We start from the raw sequence: 17228 nt of genomic DNA on the forward strand, positions 1-17228 counted from the left end.
GAGGGACCGCAGGTGGGCGACGAGGCACCGGAGGGGGACCCGGAGGCGAGAGCCGAACCGGCGCCCCAGGACCCGCAGGCAGCCACCGAGCCACAGCCAGGGGCCGAACGGGCGACCCAGGGGGTAGGGCGGGCGGGACCTGGGCCCGACGCTTGTGTCCCCGTCCTTTGCGGGACACTGAAAGGTGGGGTCCCGGGGGGCGTCGGCCTTGTCAGGGCAAGGGCGAGGGAGTCATTAGGGCTGGGGAAACTAGAGGCTAGGCCTCTGGTGAGGCAGCAGGTGCGGCCGCAGGCGGTGCAGCCAGACCCGCGGGCGCGGCCGCAGGCGGTGCAGCCGGAGCCGCGGGCTGGACGGGAGAGCCGGGCTGGACCGGAGAGCCGGGCTGGACAGGAGAGACAGGCAGATCAGGAGGGGGTGCCTCGGCAGGCGCTTCGGGCGTGCGGCCAGCAGGGGGCGCCTTGGCGGGCACCGCCCTCCCGTGGCCAGCAGGGGGCGCCTCGGCAGGCGCCTTGGCCGTGCGGCCAGCAGGGGGCGCCTTGGCGGGCACCGCCCTCCCGTGGCCAGCAGGGGGCGCCTCGGCAGGCGCCTTGGCCGTGAGGCCAGTAGGGGGCGCCTTGGCAGGCACCTCACTCATTTGGCCAGCAGGGGGCGCCACGGGCAGAGCGGCTTCCTCCGCTGCAGGCGGAGGCGAAGCCAGGCCCTCGGGCGCGGCTGCAGCGAGCACCCTCAGTTCCTGGCCAGCAGGGGGCGCCCCTGGGGGCACCGCAGCGGGCGCCTCCATCACGAGGCCAGCAGGGGGCGCATCCGTGGCCACCTCGTGCAGTGCCGCAGGCAGAGCGGTGGCAGCTGGAGCTGCAGGCAGGACGGGAACAGGCGGGTTAGGAGCAGGCGGGTCCGGAGCAGGCTGGACCGACGAGCAGGGCTGGACGGGCAGAGAGGTGGCCTCAGGCAGGGCCGCGGGCAGAGAGGCGGCCTCAGGCAGGGCCGCGGGCAGAGAGGCGGCCTCAGGCAGGGCCGCGGGCAGGACAGGAGCGGCGGCCTCAGGCAGGGCCTGGGGCAGGACAGGAGCGGCGGCCTCAGGCAGGGCCTGGGGCAGGACAGGAGCGGCGGCCTCAGGCAGGGCCTGGGGCAGGACAGGAGCGGCGGCCTCAAGCAGGGCCGCGGGCAGAGAGGACGTGCGGCCAACAGGGGGTGCCTCCGCAGGCACCTCAGGCGTGCAGCCAGCAGGGGGCACCTCGGTGGGTGCCGCCATCACGTGGCCAGCAGGGGGCGCCTCGGGCGTGCGGCCAGAAGGGGGCACCTCGGCGGGCGCCACCGTCACGTGGCCAGCAGGGGGCGCCTCGGGCGTGCGGCCAGCAGGGGGCGCCTCGGCGGGCGCCGCCGTCAAGTGGCCAGCAAGGGGTGCCTCGGGCGTGCGGCCAGCAGGGGGCACCTCGGCGGGCGCTGCCTTCACATGGCCAGCAGGGGGCGCCGCAGCAGGCACCTCAGGCAGAGCGGCGATGGCAGCTGCAGCAGGGGTTGCTGCAGGCCAAGCGGCGGCAGCTGCAGGAACCGCAGGCAGGACGAGCGGGTCAGGCATTGCCGCGGGCAGTGCGGCGGCAGTAGCAGCAGGTGCTGCTGGCAAGTCCGGAGCAGGCAGGTCCGAAATAGGCACCAGGATTGGCGCCGGGCGTGCTGGCGCTGCCCCTTTAAGGGCCTTGGAGATCCGGGGAATCTTTCATTTTCAGTTTTTTTGTGATTTTGTTTCGGGTTCAGTGTGTGTGTTTCAGTCGCCGTTTTCTCAGTATGTAATAAGTAGCCAAAGTTATGCTGTACTCTCGAATCCATCCGTAATTGTTGAGGCATTGGAGAGAAGCAGGGTTTATTAATTGCTTAAATTTGGGGGGGATCAGCTGCAGTGTGTAAACTAATTTTTAAGCTAGAAGTCCAAGATGCATTTATGTACATTTTATTTACATCCACACATCCATCAATCTTCCCACTGCTTATCCTGATCAGGGTTGCAAGGCTTAATGATAATTACGACCGTAGTTGCTGTAACACTATGATTATTTATATCGCATGGTTTTATGCTGAAATATTTCTACAGCTTTTGTAACTTCATATTAACTACAGTTGAACCCTATGAGTAAAGCCAGTTGAAAAGAGAAAGCAGATACGGCGCATCAGTTAAATGAGTTTTTCTTTATAGATGTCCAGATTTCCAGTTGCCTACTGAGCTTTTTAAATTGGTATTTTAAGCGAAAATATTAGCACCAGTTGATCCGTCGGTTGGGTTACTCCTAATATCGGTATTGTACCAGCAGTTGATTAATTCACTGCTGGTACAATACCGATATTACAAGTATCACATTTTCCGTAAAACGTGGTTTCTCGCAGTTGCCGTACAGACTCATGGGACATATTCGGTCCTCCAGAACGCCAACCGAACGCCATGTAAGCGCAACAGCGTCGTTTTCCTCGCGTTCGTCGGGATTTTGACGGCAAGAAAACGTTGCATGCAGCGTTTATTTGACGCCACCTGAACGCGTAGCCGGCCGAACGCCGGCGCTGAACGCCCGTGTGGACGCTTTGATTTGCTCCAATGAGCAGAAAAATGGTCGGCGCTCACCTGGCGCCACGAACGCCAGAAAAACACCTGGTACAGACGTCCATGTGAACAAGGCCTAAGGCTTTTTTCTGGCGTTCGTGGCACCAGGTGAGCGCCGACTGAACGCCGACCATTTTTCTGCTCATACTAATTAAACAATAACACAAACCGACAAATAAAACACTGTTAAATTCAAATGCCTTCGAATTTATTTACACGTTTTTTTCTGCAGAAATGTGGGTTAAAGACTCCGGTTGCTGTATTAGTCTATTGATATACGCTCTCAGCAACTCCCCGAGAACTTGCGGGTTCTCAGTCACTCGGTCGTAGAGTTGTGACGTTCGCGAACGAACCGATTCTTTTGAACGGCTCATAAACATGAACGATGGGAGCCGAGTCGCGGCTGGAGGGGAGCCGTTCTTTCTGTCGTTCTTTTTTTCCTATGCGTGTTTCATACAGATGAACACAAATTAGCTCCTCCGCGAGACAGAACAGTTATAGGGGGAGGGGCGCACCCAGCGCAGGGGTGCTACTGCCTAACAGCATGATGATAGTTGTGCACGCATCCTTCACTTCCACATTGTGTGGAAGTGTTTGTAGTAAAAGCTGCTTTGCACAGAAATTCATTGCAGCCGGCTTTGTTTTTGATGTTTATTTGTGAGTAGGTATTGTATGAATAACATAAGTCAACGTAGCTTTACACATACACACACTTTGTACTAAAGGTAAATCCAAAATAGTGATGTCACTGTCTAAGCAGAGGGATGTTGTGCAACCATATGGAATATAGTCCACACATGACAAATGAGGTAATAATCAATATTTCAGAATAATTCAAACTCAGATATTGGTGTGTGATATCTGAGTTTTAATTATTTGACTACAAATCTCACCTCATCATTCCTCCCAGTGATTATTTCCAGGATAAACTGAGATGCCCCCAAGCTGGCTTCTTAAAACTGACTAAATATTTCAAAAGAGCCAAAAGAGCCGTTCTTTTGAACGGCTCTTTGAAAGGAACGGATCGCCAAGATCCGGATCCCCTCAAAGAGCCATAAATCCCATCACTACTCGGTCGGTGACTCAAACGAACGGTTAGCGAACCGATCCCAAGAGCCCTTGCGGCGTTTACTGCGGAAATGCAGTTACGCTGTTAAAAGGAAAAAAATAAACGCAGCTCTTCATCATTCATCACAACAGTAAACCATTGCATTTCTGTATAAAACTATACGTCTTACATCAAAGAACAAACTAAGATATTTATTAACTTTGACGTTTACACAACAACGTATGCAAGTTTACTCATGCTCAATGTATGTGTATTTGTTATTTTATTGGTAATATTGCAGTTGTTAACTGTGATGTAGTCCTTGATACTCATGCACATGAATTTGGCTTAAGTAAAGAAAATAAGAACTACATATATATACACGCGTGTTTATTCAGCATCGACACCCTTTCTGCTTTTTATAGTTTTTTTATTGTGAATAGTCAAGCTGAACATTTTTATCTTTCAGTCAAATAACGTAACCTTAAAATAAGGTCAAATAACGTAACGCAAAAAAAGACGAAAAAAAAGTTAATCATAGAATCGGTTTAAGAATCGATTCATTACAACGGACAGTTAATTCGAAAGAATCGGATCAGTTAATTGAGCCGAACTTCCCATCACTAGTAGATAGAATCCAGCGAACGCCAGCGCGTAGAGAGGATGGGTTTTCAGGTCGGGAGCGCACACGCGCGCGTGGTTCTACTTTTGGCACTAATTTAAGACCGAGCGAGCGAGTGCTGTGCAAAGAGAGCATGAATTTTCTGCTCGCGAGCGCATACGCGCGCGTGGTTTTTATGCATGCAAGTTTTGGCACTAATTTAACGCCATATTTTTCTGCATGTTCGTAAAGGCACACGGCAGGTGTTCCGGGCAATTCGGTTTCCCTATGTTTCCCCTGTCTATCAGGAAATAATGTTTCCCCTAATACTAAAGCAAAGAGGTATGTGAAATGTCTGAAAATCACTCAGGTACATTATTACATGTGAATACTGCACTGTTATTAGGCCAGAGTGCTTATTATCCCTCCATAATCGGGGGGTACTGCTTTCATAACACTTCTATGACCACAGTGGCGACTGGCCCATATGGGGCGCTTGGGCGCCACCCTCCCAGATGTGGGGGGAATATAAAAAAAGTGTATATATATATATATTGTATATGTTTAACATATAATGTTAATAATCTAATATATGTTTAACAAAACAGTATCTTGGCTATCAGATGAAGCTTCTAAAAATGTCCATAAATATGAAATTGTGGAGTGCAGAATCAATACCCCTAAAATTCAAATAATAGGGCTTATTATTAGCTAGCTAGTTTTGTTTTATGTTGCCCCTATAGGTTTCACTGATAGTAATGTGTTTTTCAGAGCATAACGTTAGATCTTCTTATGCATTAACATTAGCCTAATAATAAACCACAGAAGCTAAGTGGCGAAATAATTTCAGAAAGGCACACTTTATTCATGATAAAATGAGAATGAAAACATAGGGAGTTCATCCTTGGAAAATGACCATGATCGATTTTACCTCAACAAATAAGCCTGGTTTAAATACAGAACTTAACTTATCTTGCTAGTTAACGTAACTAACGTTTACTGTACCGGCCTCAGAAGGACAATGGTAAGTAATTCAACTTATAAAGACGTCAGCTTGCATTAGTAGATGAAACACTTAAACGAATAAATGAAGGTTGTAAAATAACACATTTTCAACAGGCTACGTAATTACAGTTACCAATGCACGACGAACACAACGAACAGGTCACTCAATTAGAATGAATGACGCAACCGACTGGCTAACCTGCCTTTAGCGCCGAGGTGGTTAAAATGGTACGGTCCACATTAGGGGTGTTTGAAATCGTTTTACATAAAATTTTCCTACAAGGTGAGGTTATCTTTTTTTTTTATTCAACAAACGAAAAATGGTAGTACCCCCCCAAACTGCTATTTTTGTCTCTCTGGGGGGGGTCTGGGTCTTGATCGGGGGGTACAGTACCCCCCGTAATTCGAAGCATGACTGAGGCCCAGAGTTGCTGTATACCGGGGGGGTATAGACCTTTTTCACAACTAACGCATTTTTGACCGGAAATACGTAATCGTAGGGTATCTTTACTTCCGCCGGTTTTAAAAAATGGTGCAAGCAGCGACCTCTTCTTCTTGCAGTGTACCGGACTGTTCTTGTAATGCCCAAAAGCAGCCACATCTATCTTTTCATTCCTTCCCTGTTAATGGTGAAGTTCGACGTAAATGGATTCAGGCTATCCGGCGGGATGAAGGACCAAACTTCACAGTTAAAAAGGGGAGCACTTACGTCTGCAGCAGACACTTCACCTCAGACAAACACCGTATTTTAAGCACAAATGTAGAGGCATGCCCGAGCAAAACACTGTCAAAAAGAGCAAATGTGAAACAAGCACAAATATTTTAGTCCAAGTTTTTTAAAAAGAATAAAAGCCGTAATTAGTTTAACAGTTTTATTTCAATGTAAAATAGAAAAAGTATTTCACCAAACGCGAAGATCCATCGATAGCGGCTCTAGGTTCCGTCGATGTGCTTAGGGTATTTTATTTTAAACAACATATTGGCCGAAAAGTGCTTCATTACTGTGATATATTGAGCACCACTTATACAAAGACACGATTTCACTCTACGTCTTTAATACCGAACCAGGCTAGCTAACAACCATCATTGTCGGAGAAAACGTGTTCCCTTATATCCAAGTGCGCATGCCCCAAGGCGCCTAATACAGCAACACCATTAGGACATATTACTTGCAGCATTAACGAAACTGTTAACATAAGTTCAATACATCACATTTCCTCCACACTGAGATTACAACAACTCTTGACCATGTGGCATTTTAAACCCTCTAACATTTTTTTTTAAACACTATCAACTGTGTAATCCTGGTGTCAAATAACAATCCACCTTAGACGTATTGTACATGCAACACTCAATAATTAATCTGGCTCAAAACGTGTAGGAGGTTTAACAACCCTCTGAGATCGTCTCAACACAATCTGTTGTGAACTCCCAGAATCATCTGATTCAGCTAAGGTACACGGTTCTTGTAAGTCTTCATTTACAGGTTGCGTTCCTTTATTCAAACTGTCTGTATCTGAAACTGTAGGTTCCACTGATGCATTTTTGCCAAAACGAGATCTTAGCTGGTCACTGTGACGCCTGTGAACAGCATCAGCATTGATGTCCCGGACTTTATAGGACACCGGACCAGTCTGTTGTGTCACCACTCCTGGAATCCATCGTGGTCCACTTCCTGTCGTGTTCCGAAGATAGACCCGATCATCTGCCACAAAAGACCTATCAGTGGCATGGCGATCATGGTAGTCCTTTTGTAGATATTGTTTCCGTCGTACACCCTCCGCGGAACTAGGCTTAAGCAAATCCAGCCTGGTACGAACATGTCTGTGCAGGAACAAGTCTGCTGGTGCCTGTCCTGTTGTGCAGTTGGGAGTAGTACGGTACTGCAGTAAGAACAAAGAAATCTTGTCCTCGATGTCCCATCCAGTATGGGCCAATTTCTTTATGCCAGCTTTAAAAGTTTGCACATATCTCTCCACTAGTCCATTAGTTGCAGGATGTCCTGGTGCACTGGTAGTGTGCAAAATCCCATTCAGTCTCATAAAGTTCTGAAATTCAGCTGATGTGAAGGCAGTGCCATTATCTGATACAACCTGTTCAGGTAATCCGTAAGAAGCAAACAATCTCCTCAACCTCGTAATGGTAGCTTGTGAGGTTACCTGTGGCATACGAAAAACCACCAACCACTTGGAATAAGCATCAACCACCAACAAAAACATGCAATTCTGAAATGGACCTGCAAAGTCAATATGGATTCTCTTCCAACACTCCCCTGGAAATTCCCATGGATGCAACGGAACTTGTGGTGGTGCTTTCTGTTCAGCTTGGCATACTCCACATTCTCTACACAACTGTTCAATATCTGCATCCAAATTTGGCCACCAGACATAACGACGTGCCAATCCCTTCATTTTTACAATTCCCTGGTGTCCTGCATGAATTTCTTGCAGGACCGTCTGTCTCAATTTCCTTGGAACTATCACACGTGTCCCCCAAAGGACACAGCCCCTCTCTACTGATAATTCATTCCTTCTTTTGTGAAAAACTTTCAAAGATTCCTGAACCACCTCCGGCCAACCTTCCATAGTGTACTGAAAAACCCTAGCTAGTAAGGGATCTGTACGTGAGGCACAAGCCACTTGAGCTACTTTTAGAGGTGCCTCCTCCAAGTGCGTTGACAAGAGAGTATGGATGTGAGCAGCTAACACATCCATTGTGTCATCAGCTGTTTCAGGTAAAGGACAACGGGACAACCCATCTGCATTACTATGACATTTGGATTTACGGTATGCTATGCAATAGTCATAAGATGACAAAATTATTGCCCAGCGCTGAATACGCGCTGCTGCCATCGTAGGAAGGTGCTTATTTTCCCCAAACAAGGCTAAAAGTGGTCTGTGGTCTGTCAACAAATTAAATCGTCGTCCCCATAAATACTGATGGAACTTTTTGACTCCATACACCAATCCTAGGGCCTCTTTCTCTATTTGTGAATACTTCTGCTCAGCAATCGAGAGTGTGCGTGAAGCGTACGCAATGGGACGTTCCTCCCCATTGGGCATCGTATGCTGAATGACAGCACCAATTCCATAAGCACTCGCATCACATGCCAATGTTAGAGGTAAGGCAGGGTCATAATGAGCTAACACCCTGTCACTTGTCAGTAATTTTTTACAGTTATTAAAAGCTTTTTGTTCCATCTTAGTCCATCTCCAGACAGTCTGTTCCCTCAAAAGTCTATACAAAGGTGCCAAAAGCATGATTTGATTCGGCACAAAACGCCCATAATAGTTTACAAGACCAAGGAAAGCCCGGAGCTCCTTGCAATTTGTAGGTGCGCGAGCCTCCTGTATCGCTCTAACTTTGCCCTCTGATGGGTGCACCCCATTACCATCAAACACATAACCAAGATACTCTATTCGTGGTTTAGAAAATTCACACTTAGATTTTTTTACTCGAAGGCCACATTCTTGAAGACGTTGTAAGACTCCTTGTAGATTAAGCAGGTGAGCCTGCTCATTTTCTCCCATAATTAATAAGTCATCCAAATATACTACAACATTCAAATCCTTCATCAAATTTTCCATAATACGTTGGAAAATTGAAGGCGCAGAGCTAATGCCAAAAGCCAATCTATTGTACACATATAAGCCCCTATGTGTATTAATAGTTGTGTACTTTTTAGACTCCTCATCTAGCAGTACCTGCTGATAGGCAGCTGCAAGATCAATTTTGGAAAACAACTTCCCCCTACTCAGAGTAGCCATTATTTCCTCAATGCGAGGCAAGGGGTACGTCTCAGTACTTGCTACTTGATTAACAGTTACCTTGTAGTCCCCACAAAGGCGAATAGATTTATCCTTCTTAATTACGGGAACTACAGGTGCAGCCCATTCACTATGCTTAACAGGAGTAATAATGCCTACAGACTCCAGCCTTTCCAAGTCCTTGTCTACCTGTTCTTTCATAGCAAAGGGCAATGGTCTAGACTTATGAAATTTAGGGGTAGCATCTGGCTTTACCAAGATAGTTGCCTTTATACCTTTTAAAGTGCCCAATTCCTCTTTGAACACATCCGTGTACAAATTCAGGACTTCCTGAACCGAGATAGGCTGCTTCCCATCTGTTTGACTGTGTATCTGTTTAATTTGCTTCCAATTTAATTTAAGTTTCTGTAGCCAATTACGTCCACATAAGGCAGGACCAGTCCCATCTACAACTACCAGTGGCAAGTCTGCCATCTGATCCTCATAAGTCACCACAGCACTAAACTGGCCCAATACTGGGATGTTTTCACCAGTATAAGTTTTTAATTTAACTGGGGCAGCCCTTAACTCCAATTGTGAAAAAAACTGTTCATACAACACTTTAGAAATGATACTAACGGCAGCTCTTGTGTCGATTTCCATATATACTTCAGTGTTGTTTATCAGAAATGGGGTTCTAAAAGACAATGTGTCCTTATCTTTTGCAGAGAAGACAGAAAACATTTCAAGCTCTGGTTCCTCTAACTTAACATACCTGTTATAACTGTTCCGTGGCCCTTTTTGCGTAGGCACACTATTAGTCTTAGCACTTGCTTTCATCCGACAAACTTTTTTTCTATGACCAAACTTACTACAATTGTGGCATTTAGCATCTTTGAAATAACACTCATTTGCATGATGGTTCGATTTTCCGCATCTGTAGCATTTCTTTACATACTTTTGCGGTTTTCCTTGCACTTTATGTACATTAACGGCTGCCACTCCATCGTCCCTCTTCTGAAGCTGCTGAGCGTCCCGCTCTGCCGTCTCCATGCCGAGTGCCAGTTCTAGCGCTCTGGCAAACGTCAAGGCGTCTTCGGCTAGCAATCGCCGCTGGCAAGGCTCACTCTGTATGCCGCACACAAAACGATCACGCAGCGCCTGATCCAACGTAGCTCCGAAGTCGCAGTTAACTGCACACTGCTTCAATTCAGCGGCAAACTGATTAACAGTCTAATTAGGTTTCTGACTGCAGCGATGAAACCTAAAACGCTCAGCCACCAATAAGGGCTTTGGTTCGAAATGCTCTTTCAAAATGGCCACAATCTGTGGAAAAGTTTTATCTTTAGGCTTTTCAGGCTGAACTAAGTTCCTCAAAAGTCCGTACGTTGCAGGACCCATAACACTAAGCAGGGTAGCCACGTACTTGTCTGCAGCAATATCATTAGCCACGAAAAACTGCTCCAAGCGCTCCACATATGCCGACCACGATTCGGCGTCGGGCTTAAACTCATCCACTTTCCCGATACCAGCCATTTCTTGGAGCAAAGAAAGAAAATAACAATAATCTGCGAAACACTCACTGCAGCTAAATCAAACCGGAATTATCCTCGTCGCCAATTGTGATATATTGAGCACCACTTATACAAAGACACGATTTCACTCTACGTCTTTAATACCGAACCAGGCTAGCTAACAACCATCATTGTCGGAGAAAACGTGTTCCCTTATATCCAAGTGCGCATGCCCCAAGGCGCCTAATACAGCAACACCATTAGGACATATTACTTGCAGCATTAACGAAACTGTTAACATAAGTTCAATACATCACAATTACTTAAAAAACGTTATGGTTAAGGGGTTTATTTTATGTCCGGGGTTTTGCTGTGTGTGTGGGCGTGCGCTCGCATGAGTGTGAACAAACACTTACTGAAAAAGCCTGTTTATTAAAATGACTAAGGCGTTATTCTACCAAAGTTTCAAAATGTTTTTGATGTATGTCGCTAAATACCGGGCACTATTTCCTATAGCTAATACATGTAATTAAATAAACCGGGGCCAACTTCTTTAAAATGAACTAACAAAATACAGCTAAAATATTTTTTGATGCTTAATGTTGCCTAAATGATTTACATCACGCTCATACTATTTAATAATTTCGCTACAACAAAACGATCCTTATACATTTTAAGAAAAACGTAAACTATATATGTTTAGTGTTTTTTGATTGAGTTTGATTATCAATTAAACTCTAAAGCCCCACTCTTGGTTGTGCGCTTGTGCACATGTCCGGGCTTTTCTGTGTGCGTGTGTAGGGTGTTCATTTTGCGTCTAAAGTTAAGGTATATATATTTATACTAATTTAAAATAACACACTTTTGTTTGCCTATTAAATACATCTAAAGTTTTTCTACCTTTAAACATGAACAAAAGCCGTTAATGTCTTTCCTTTAAAATTTACATGGGGTGAGCAGTTCAGTAACAGTTACCTTGATACTTATGGACAAATGCTTCGTGGAAAAATTTGTAGCCTTTATCAAGTTTGCTCTTTCTCGTGACAGAGTTTTCCTCCACGAGTTTAGCAACATCCGCAAATATAAATTTGGGCAAATTTGTTAGAGAGGTTGTACGCATTCTCTATTCAATTTTCTCTGATCCCGGGTTTTCTAATGCATTGACGCTTGACCGGAACTAAGTTTACCCTACATTTACGTATTTCCGGTTTTCGTGAAAAAGGTCTATTCCATGAAAGTAGCTAAATAAAGCCAGACTTACGCGAAAAAGTGAGACTCAAATTAGCTCCATCTCTAAACTTAGCCTCATGTCGTTCCACGAACGCAGTTCAGCTTTAACTAACCGAGGCTTATTCAAGGCAGACTTGCATAGTCTCACTTAGTGCGCACATCCGCGATATTTAAGAAGCCCAAATGAATGGATGAACGATAGATCGACCAAATGAGTCGGAAAGTGTTTAAAACGAGATCGGTGTTTCATTCCGCCGCAGAACAAACGCTGCTGATGGAGCTGTATGAAAAACACAAAGGTGTAATCGTTAAAAAAGGCAATACTGTGGCCATAAACACAGCCAGAGTGTTGGCTTGGCAATGCATTACAGACAGATTAAATGTACAAGTTACGTAACTGTTGCAAGTGCTTGGCACGGTGGTACAGTGGTTTATGTTGTCGCCTTATAACGCGAAAGTTGGTGGTTCGATTCCCATAGCCAGCAGAGTTGAGTTCCCGTGTCATTGTTATTGTATCGTTGAGTTCCCGTGTCATTATCGAAATAAGCCAGACTTTCCCTTAATCCTGCTTCATGGAATACCCCCCTGTTTTAACAGGGGGGAACCAAATATCCTGGATGTCAGGAAATAATGTTTCTCCTAATATTTAGGCAAATATGTATGTGAGATGTCTGAAAATCACTCAGATACATTATTACATGTGAATACAGTAGATCGTCAAGCATACTATAGTCTTATAAGCAATACTATATCGTTTTCATCAAGAAATATCTCTATCCAGTGAATTAAATACTTTCATTTATTATCTGTAAAAACAAAAACATGTTATGTTTTAAATATATGGCTTGTTTACCTCAAGAGCTTCGTAAAAAGACATGAAAACAACAGCGAAACCGTGTACAAATCAGCGCGCGACAGGGGAAACATAGGGAAACTGAATTGCCCGGAACACGTGGACCAGCGGACCTCGTCTGTTATAGACGATATTACGTTATAAGCGAGTCCACTATAATGGGATTTTACTGTATACGTTTAAGTATATCTTGCATGACATAAAATGGCAACATTACATATATTCTGTGATAAATTTTTACAATTTCAAATGAGATAACTTAGTGTACTATAGGCCTATTCAATTTTATTAAAGAATATAGGGGATGCATTTATTTGATGTAAAATCTATTAATCAAATGATGTTGTATTTACAACACCAATGAGTCGTTTTTTTACAGTGTAGAATCATCAATCCACAATTCCAAACTTGAGCTGAGGGTCTGAGTCAGCATTTGCCATTGTTCTGGTTAGAAACCAGAATGCCGTGAGCTTTTTATAAGCAGATTGAGAGTGGCCCTAGCAAGCTGTCGTCTGCAATCAAGCACACGGTGTAGAAGGGTTGCCCAATATTGTGCCCGAGGTCCGGTGACTCATCCGGCCTGTATTTACGCACATCCGTGCACAAAGTTATTTATAACATGTTTTACTTGAATAGAGTCAATGTACATTTTGGATGACTCATCAGGATTTTATTAAAGTTATCCATGTAATGTCTAAAAGCATATGTATGTGTACTTCAGAGAAAAAACAAGAAGCTTTCCTTTTTTGGGTTGTTTATTACATTTACCCACATTTAATACTACATCAAAATATTGGATTAATGGATTATATTTATGTTGTTTACAATACAAATGTTTCTGACTGGCTTGGCGGAGGCCTTTGTACAAAATGGCTACCAAAACATTTGAAGCACAAGCAGAGAATACACAGGATTATACTGTTTTTTAGTTTCATTTGATAAATTACACAAACAAGTTATCGCATCTGGAAAAAAGGAAAAAAGTGACATATCATCTGTGATGCTGAAACATTACAGCCAAGCTTTCTTATTAAATCAGGGGAAGAATTTTCACTCCTTTTTTTCACAAAGTAGCTTTTTATATTTTTCAGTTGACTTTTTTGTACGTTAACCAGTGCATTTTATGTTGACGGCAATAAAATACACTTAACTGATGCCCATTTACACAAATATCCAGACTTTATTGTATCCGGAGTCCCCGCCCACAGAACAATCTCTTGTTCTATCTTTGTAGTCAGAGCAAATCAATCTCATTTTTCTGAGTGGCTGTCAGTTGAGCCATTCTCAGTTATCACTGATTTGCTGAAGGAAAGAAACCTCTTATCTGATTAAAGCCACAGTGATGCTTAGCAATAACGTTGCTACAGTGCTGTCTTTGTATTTTATTTATCTTTAGGTCTATAAATAAAGCACATGTTCATCATTATCATATCATATTGCTGTTGTTGTTGTTGTTGCTATATTTGTGTTATACTTTTAGCACAGATGAAGTATATCAGTAAGGAGAGAAACTTTAATATGATTTAGATTTGTATTGTTTTTGTGTTGATATTTGTTTGGTATTGACCTTACATTGTGATAACTGGGATTTTGCTGTGTTTACCATTACACAGTTTTGATTTGCAGCCCCCTTAACACTCAAATGTAGTAGCCAGCCCCACCTGCACCCCTACTTCCTCTTGCCGACGCGGGCCATCAGCTCGGCATTGGCGGCTGCCTTGGCATGCATGTCCTGGTTCTTGGCCAGGTCGATGAGCACGCTGAGGATGCGGGTAGGCACGTCCAGCGACAGGGAGAAGCGAGACCCCTGGGGGCTCCTCTTTGGGGCCAGAGGCCGGTGCTGCGGGGTCTGGCTCTTCTGGACCCCGGCTGGAAGCAGCAGGTTGCGGTTCCTGTTCAGGATGTCGATGTCTCTGTCCCACTTCTCCAGGAGCCTGTCAAATGTCTGCCTTTGGCACAGCGTGCTCGACATCAGCAGAGACACCAGGCATGCAGATACCCACACTGTGCTCATCTTTACCGGAGATAGAACCTGTCTGGGACAGGAGGGGAGAGCAGGGGTACTGAGGTTTAGTGGAGGGACGGCAGGAGAGGGCTGATGCTGCGGACAGTGCTCAGACTGACAATGAAACTGCCTTCTCACTAGCCTTAGTATTTATACTGCAGAATTAATGGATGAGGGGATTACACTCACCCAAACTTTGGACGAAACCTGAAAAAGTCTTAAAAGTCAATAAAGCTATGTGCTTTTAGATTCAGAAACCACGGGTGTAATTTAATGGTATCATAATATTTCTGAAGTAGGAAGTTTTGAGGACTTGACTTCATAGCGCAACACAATCAATGCAAAGACAAATAACGTCAATGCAGTTTACAGACAGAAAACACATTATTGACGAGGTCACAAAGAATATTCAAATATAGCATGTATCACCAAATAAAATTAGATCAAATGCATAGATTTTAACCTGTCGCATCCTATATTTAAATGGGGGCAGGTACCCATATCTCCATCTTCTGACTCTTCAAACTCTACTGGTGCTAGTTCACCAACCATGGTGGGAGGACAACAAAGAGGCTGTACCTGCAGTCGCCTTGCCCTCTTCCCTGAAGTGCGCAGTGATGCCTGATCGCTGTTCCTCGCTGTGTCCCGGCACTGGTCGTTCCGTCCAGTTGGGCTCAGCCGCAGATCGTCCACTCAGGTGCGCCGAGCTCTGCTCTAATGAACTCTCTCCCTCTCGTTCCCTACTCTACGATCCTCTGCCGTCACCCTGACCCCACCCCCATCCTGTCCAGTGATCTTTTCATCTTTTCATCATGGCTCTTTTTCCACCTCCATGGTACTTAAGCCATTCTTGTCTCCTCCCACCACAAACCTCTCCTGTTCCGTTTAGCATTACTTATGCTGGAAATTTTCTCATTGTCTATTCAAAGGACCATTCAAAACATTGGGTTTTAAACCAATACTCAATTGTCCAAACCATCGTCTTCTGCCTGAGTGTGTATCACTCTCCCATTGGACAGGCATTCTTTTATTTTCATGTGGATGCAAAGTGACAGAGTTATAAATAGAAGCCAAAACATATATGTAATGACAAGAAAATAAGTGAAAGCAGAAGAGATTACTTCCTTGCTGTCACAGTACTTTTTGCAAGCCAGGCTTTGTGTGGTCCCTGTATCCTGCATAAGTCATTGTTTGTTAGATCTGAAATAATGAAGGATAACTGCTAAGACACAAAATATCAAATCAACTGGAGGACAAAGTGAATGAGCAACGGCACTGATGTATCAGCAACACAGCGTGACCTGCCTTTTGTTTTCAGAGATTTAATCACCTCTAATGAAGGTCTTTTTTTTGTGCCTTTGGCACAAAAGCCACCTCTTTTCTTGAAAGCATCATTTAACTCACTACACCTTCCTACTGAATATTTCCCACAAACTTTTGTGGCAAAGCATTCAGATTCTTCAGTATTAGGACACCTTTGTCCTACTGTTGTTTTCAGATCTTGCCTTAGGTTTTTATTGAAAATTCGCATCTGAAATCAGGCAGACTACTCCATAACAGTCCAGTATTTCCTCCAGCCATTCTTAAATGATTTTAGATGTATCTGTAGGATTACTGTCTTACTGGAAGACAAAACACCTTTGATTAACGCCCTGTTTCAAGACAATTAATTAAATATGACCCTCCAGAATGACTTAAGATTCATTTAGTTTCTTGATGTCAAGTATATATTTAAGGCCCAATACATTATGAAACTTCCACCGTATTTTCTTTGTAGAAATTGTCTGATTTGCATTTCCAGACAGTTCTAGACCACTCAGTTGCAAATGGCACCAATGCATGCTGCAGGTCATCGCCCAATGATTCCAACAGGTCACATCATCTGCAAAAAGCAGCGATGCGATCCTGAGGCACCTGAACCAGACCCCCTCCGTTCCTTGGCATTACCTAGAAATTCTGACCATAAAGGTTATGATCAGAACTGGTGACAAAGGGCAGCCCTGGTGGCATCCAGCACCCACCGGGAATGAGTCTGACTTAACGCTGGAAATCCCCACCAAACTCTCGATTTATTTATACAGGGACCTGTTGGTCCACAGCAATGGACCCAGCACCCCACACTCCTGGAGCACCCTCCACAGGACCCCCCAAGGGACATGATTGTATGTGTCCACAAAACACATGTAGACCAGTTGGGCAAACTCCCACGAACCCTCCAGGATCCTTGTGATCCAGTATTCCGTGACCAGGATGGAATCTGCATAGTTCCTCCTGGATCCAAGGTGCGACCAACAGACAGTCCCTCCTCTGCAGTACCCTGGCATAGACCTTCGCTGGGAGGCTGAGGAGGGTGATCCCCCTAAAGTTGGAACACATCTTCTGGTCCCCTTTCTCAAAGATTGGGACTTACACCCCAGAGTGCCAATCCGAAGGCACTGTCCCCAATGTCCACACAATGCTGAAGATGCGTGTCAGCCGAGACAGCCTCAAAACATAAAGAGTTTTCAAGAACTCATGGCAAATCTCATCCATTCCCGGAGCCTTACCACAGAACAGCTGTTTGACTTCTTCAGCTCTGCTTCCTCCAAGGAAGACAAAACAGTGAGATTCAGCAGGACCTCGAAATATTCTTTCCA

At 44.9% G+C, this 17228-nt stretch overlaps 1 protein-coding gene across 1 annotated transcript; it reads right to left on the reverse strand.

Moving 5' to 3' along the window:
* Positions 1 to 13324: 13324 nt before the first annotated feature.
* On the reverse strand, positions 13325 to 15301 carry LOC111857238 (urocortin-3-like). Its single transcript, XM_023837880.1, has 2 exons — positions 15172 to 15301; positions 13325 to 14623 (listed from the first exon to the last, which is right to left on the reverse strand). The coding sequence occupies exon 2, from the start codon at positions 14599 to 14601 to the stop codon at positions 14257 to 14259; it is 345 nt and encodes a 114-aa protein (XP_023693648.1). The 5' UTR covers positions 14602 to 14623; positions 15172 to 15301; the 3' UTR covers positions 13325 to 14256.
* Positions 15302 to 17228: the final 1927 nt, after the last annotated feature.

Source organism: Paramormyrops kingsleyae, chromosome 8 (genome assembly GCF_048594095.1).
Source record: "Paramormyrops kingsleyae isolate MSU_618 chromosome 8, PKINGS_0.4, whole genome shotgun sequence".
Taxonomy (NCBI): domain Eukaryota; kingdom Metazoa; phylum Chordata; class Actinopteri; order Osteoglossiformes; family Mormyridae; genus Paramormyrops; species Paramormyrops kingsleyae.

Excerpts from the sequence above, each read along its gene's own strand:
- LOC111857238 (XM_023837880.1), bottom strand. The coding sequence starts at position 14,601 with ATGAGCACAGTGTGGGTATCTGCATGCCTGGTGTCTCTGCTGATGTCG.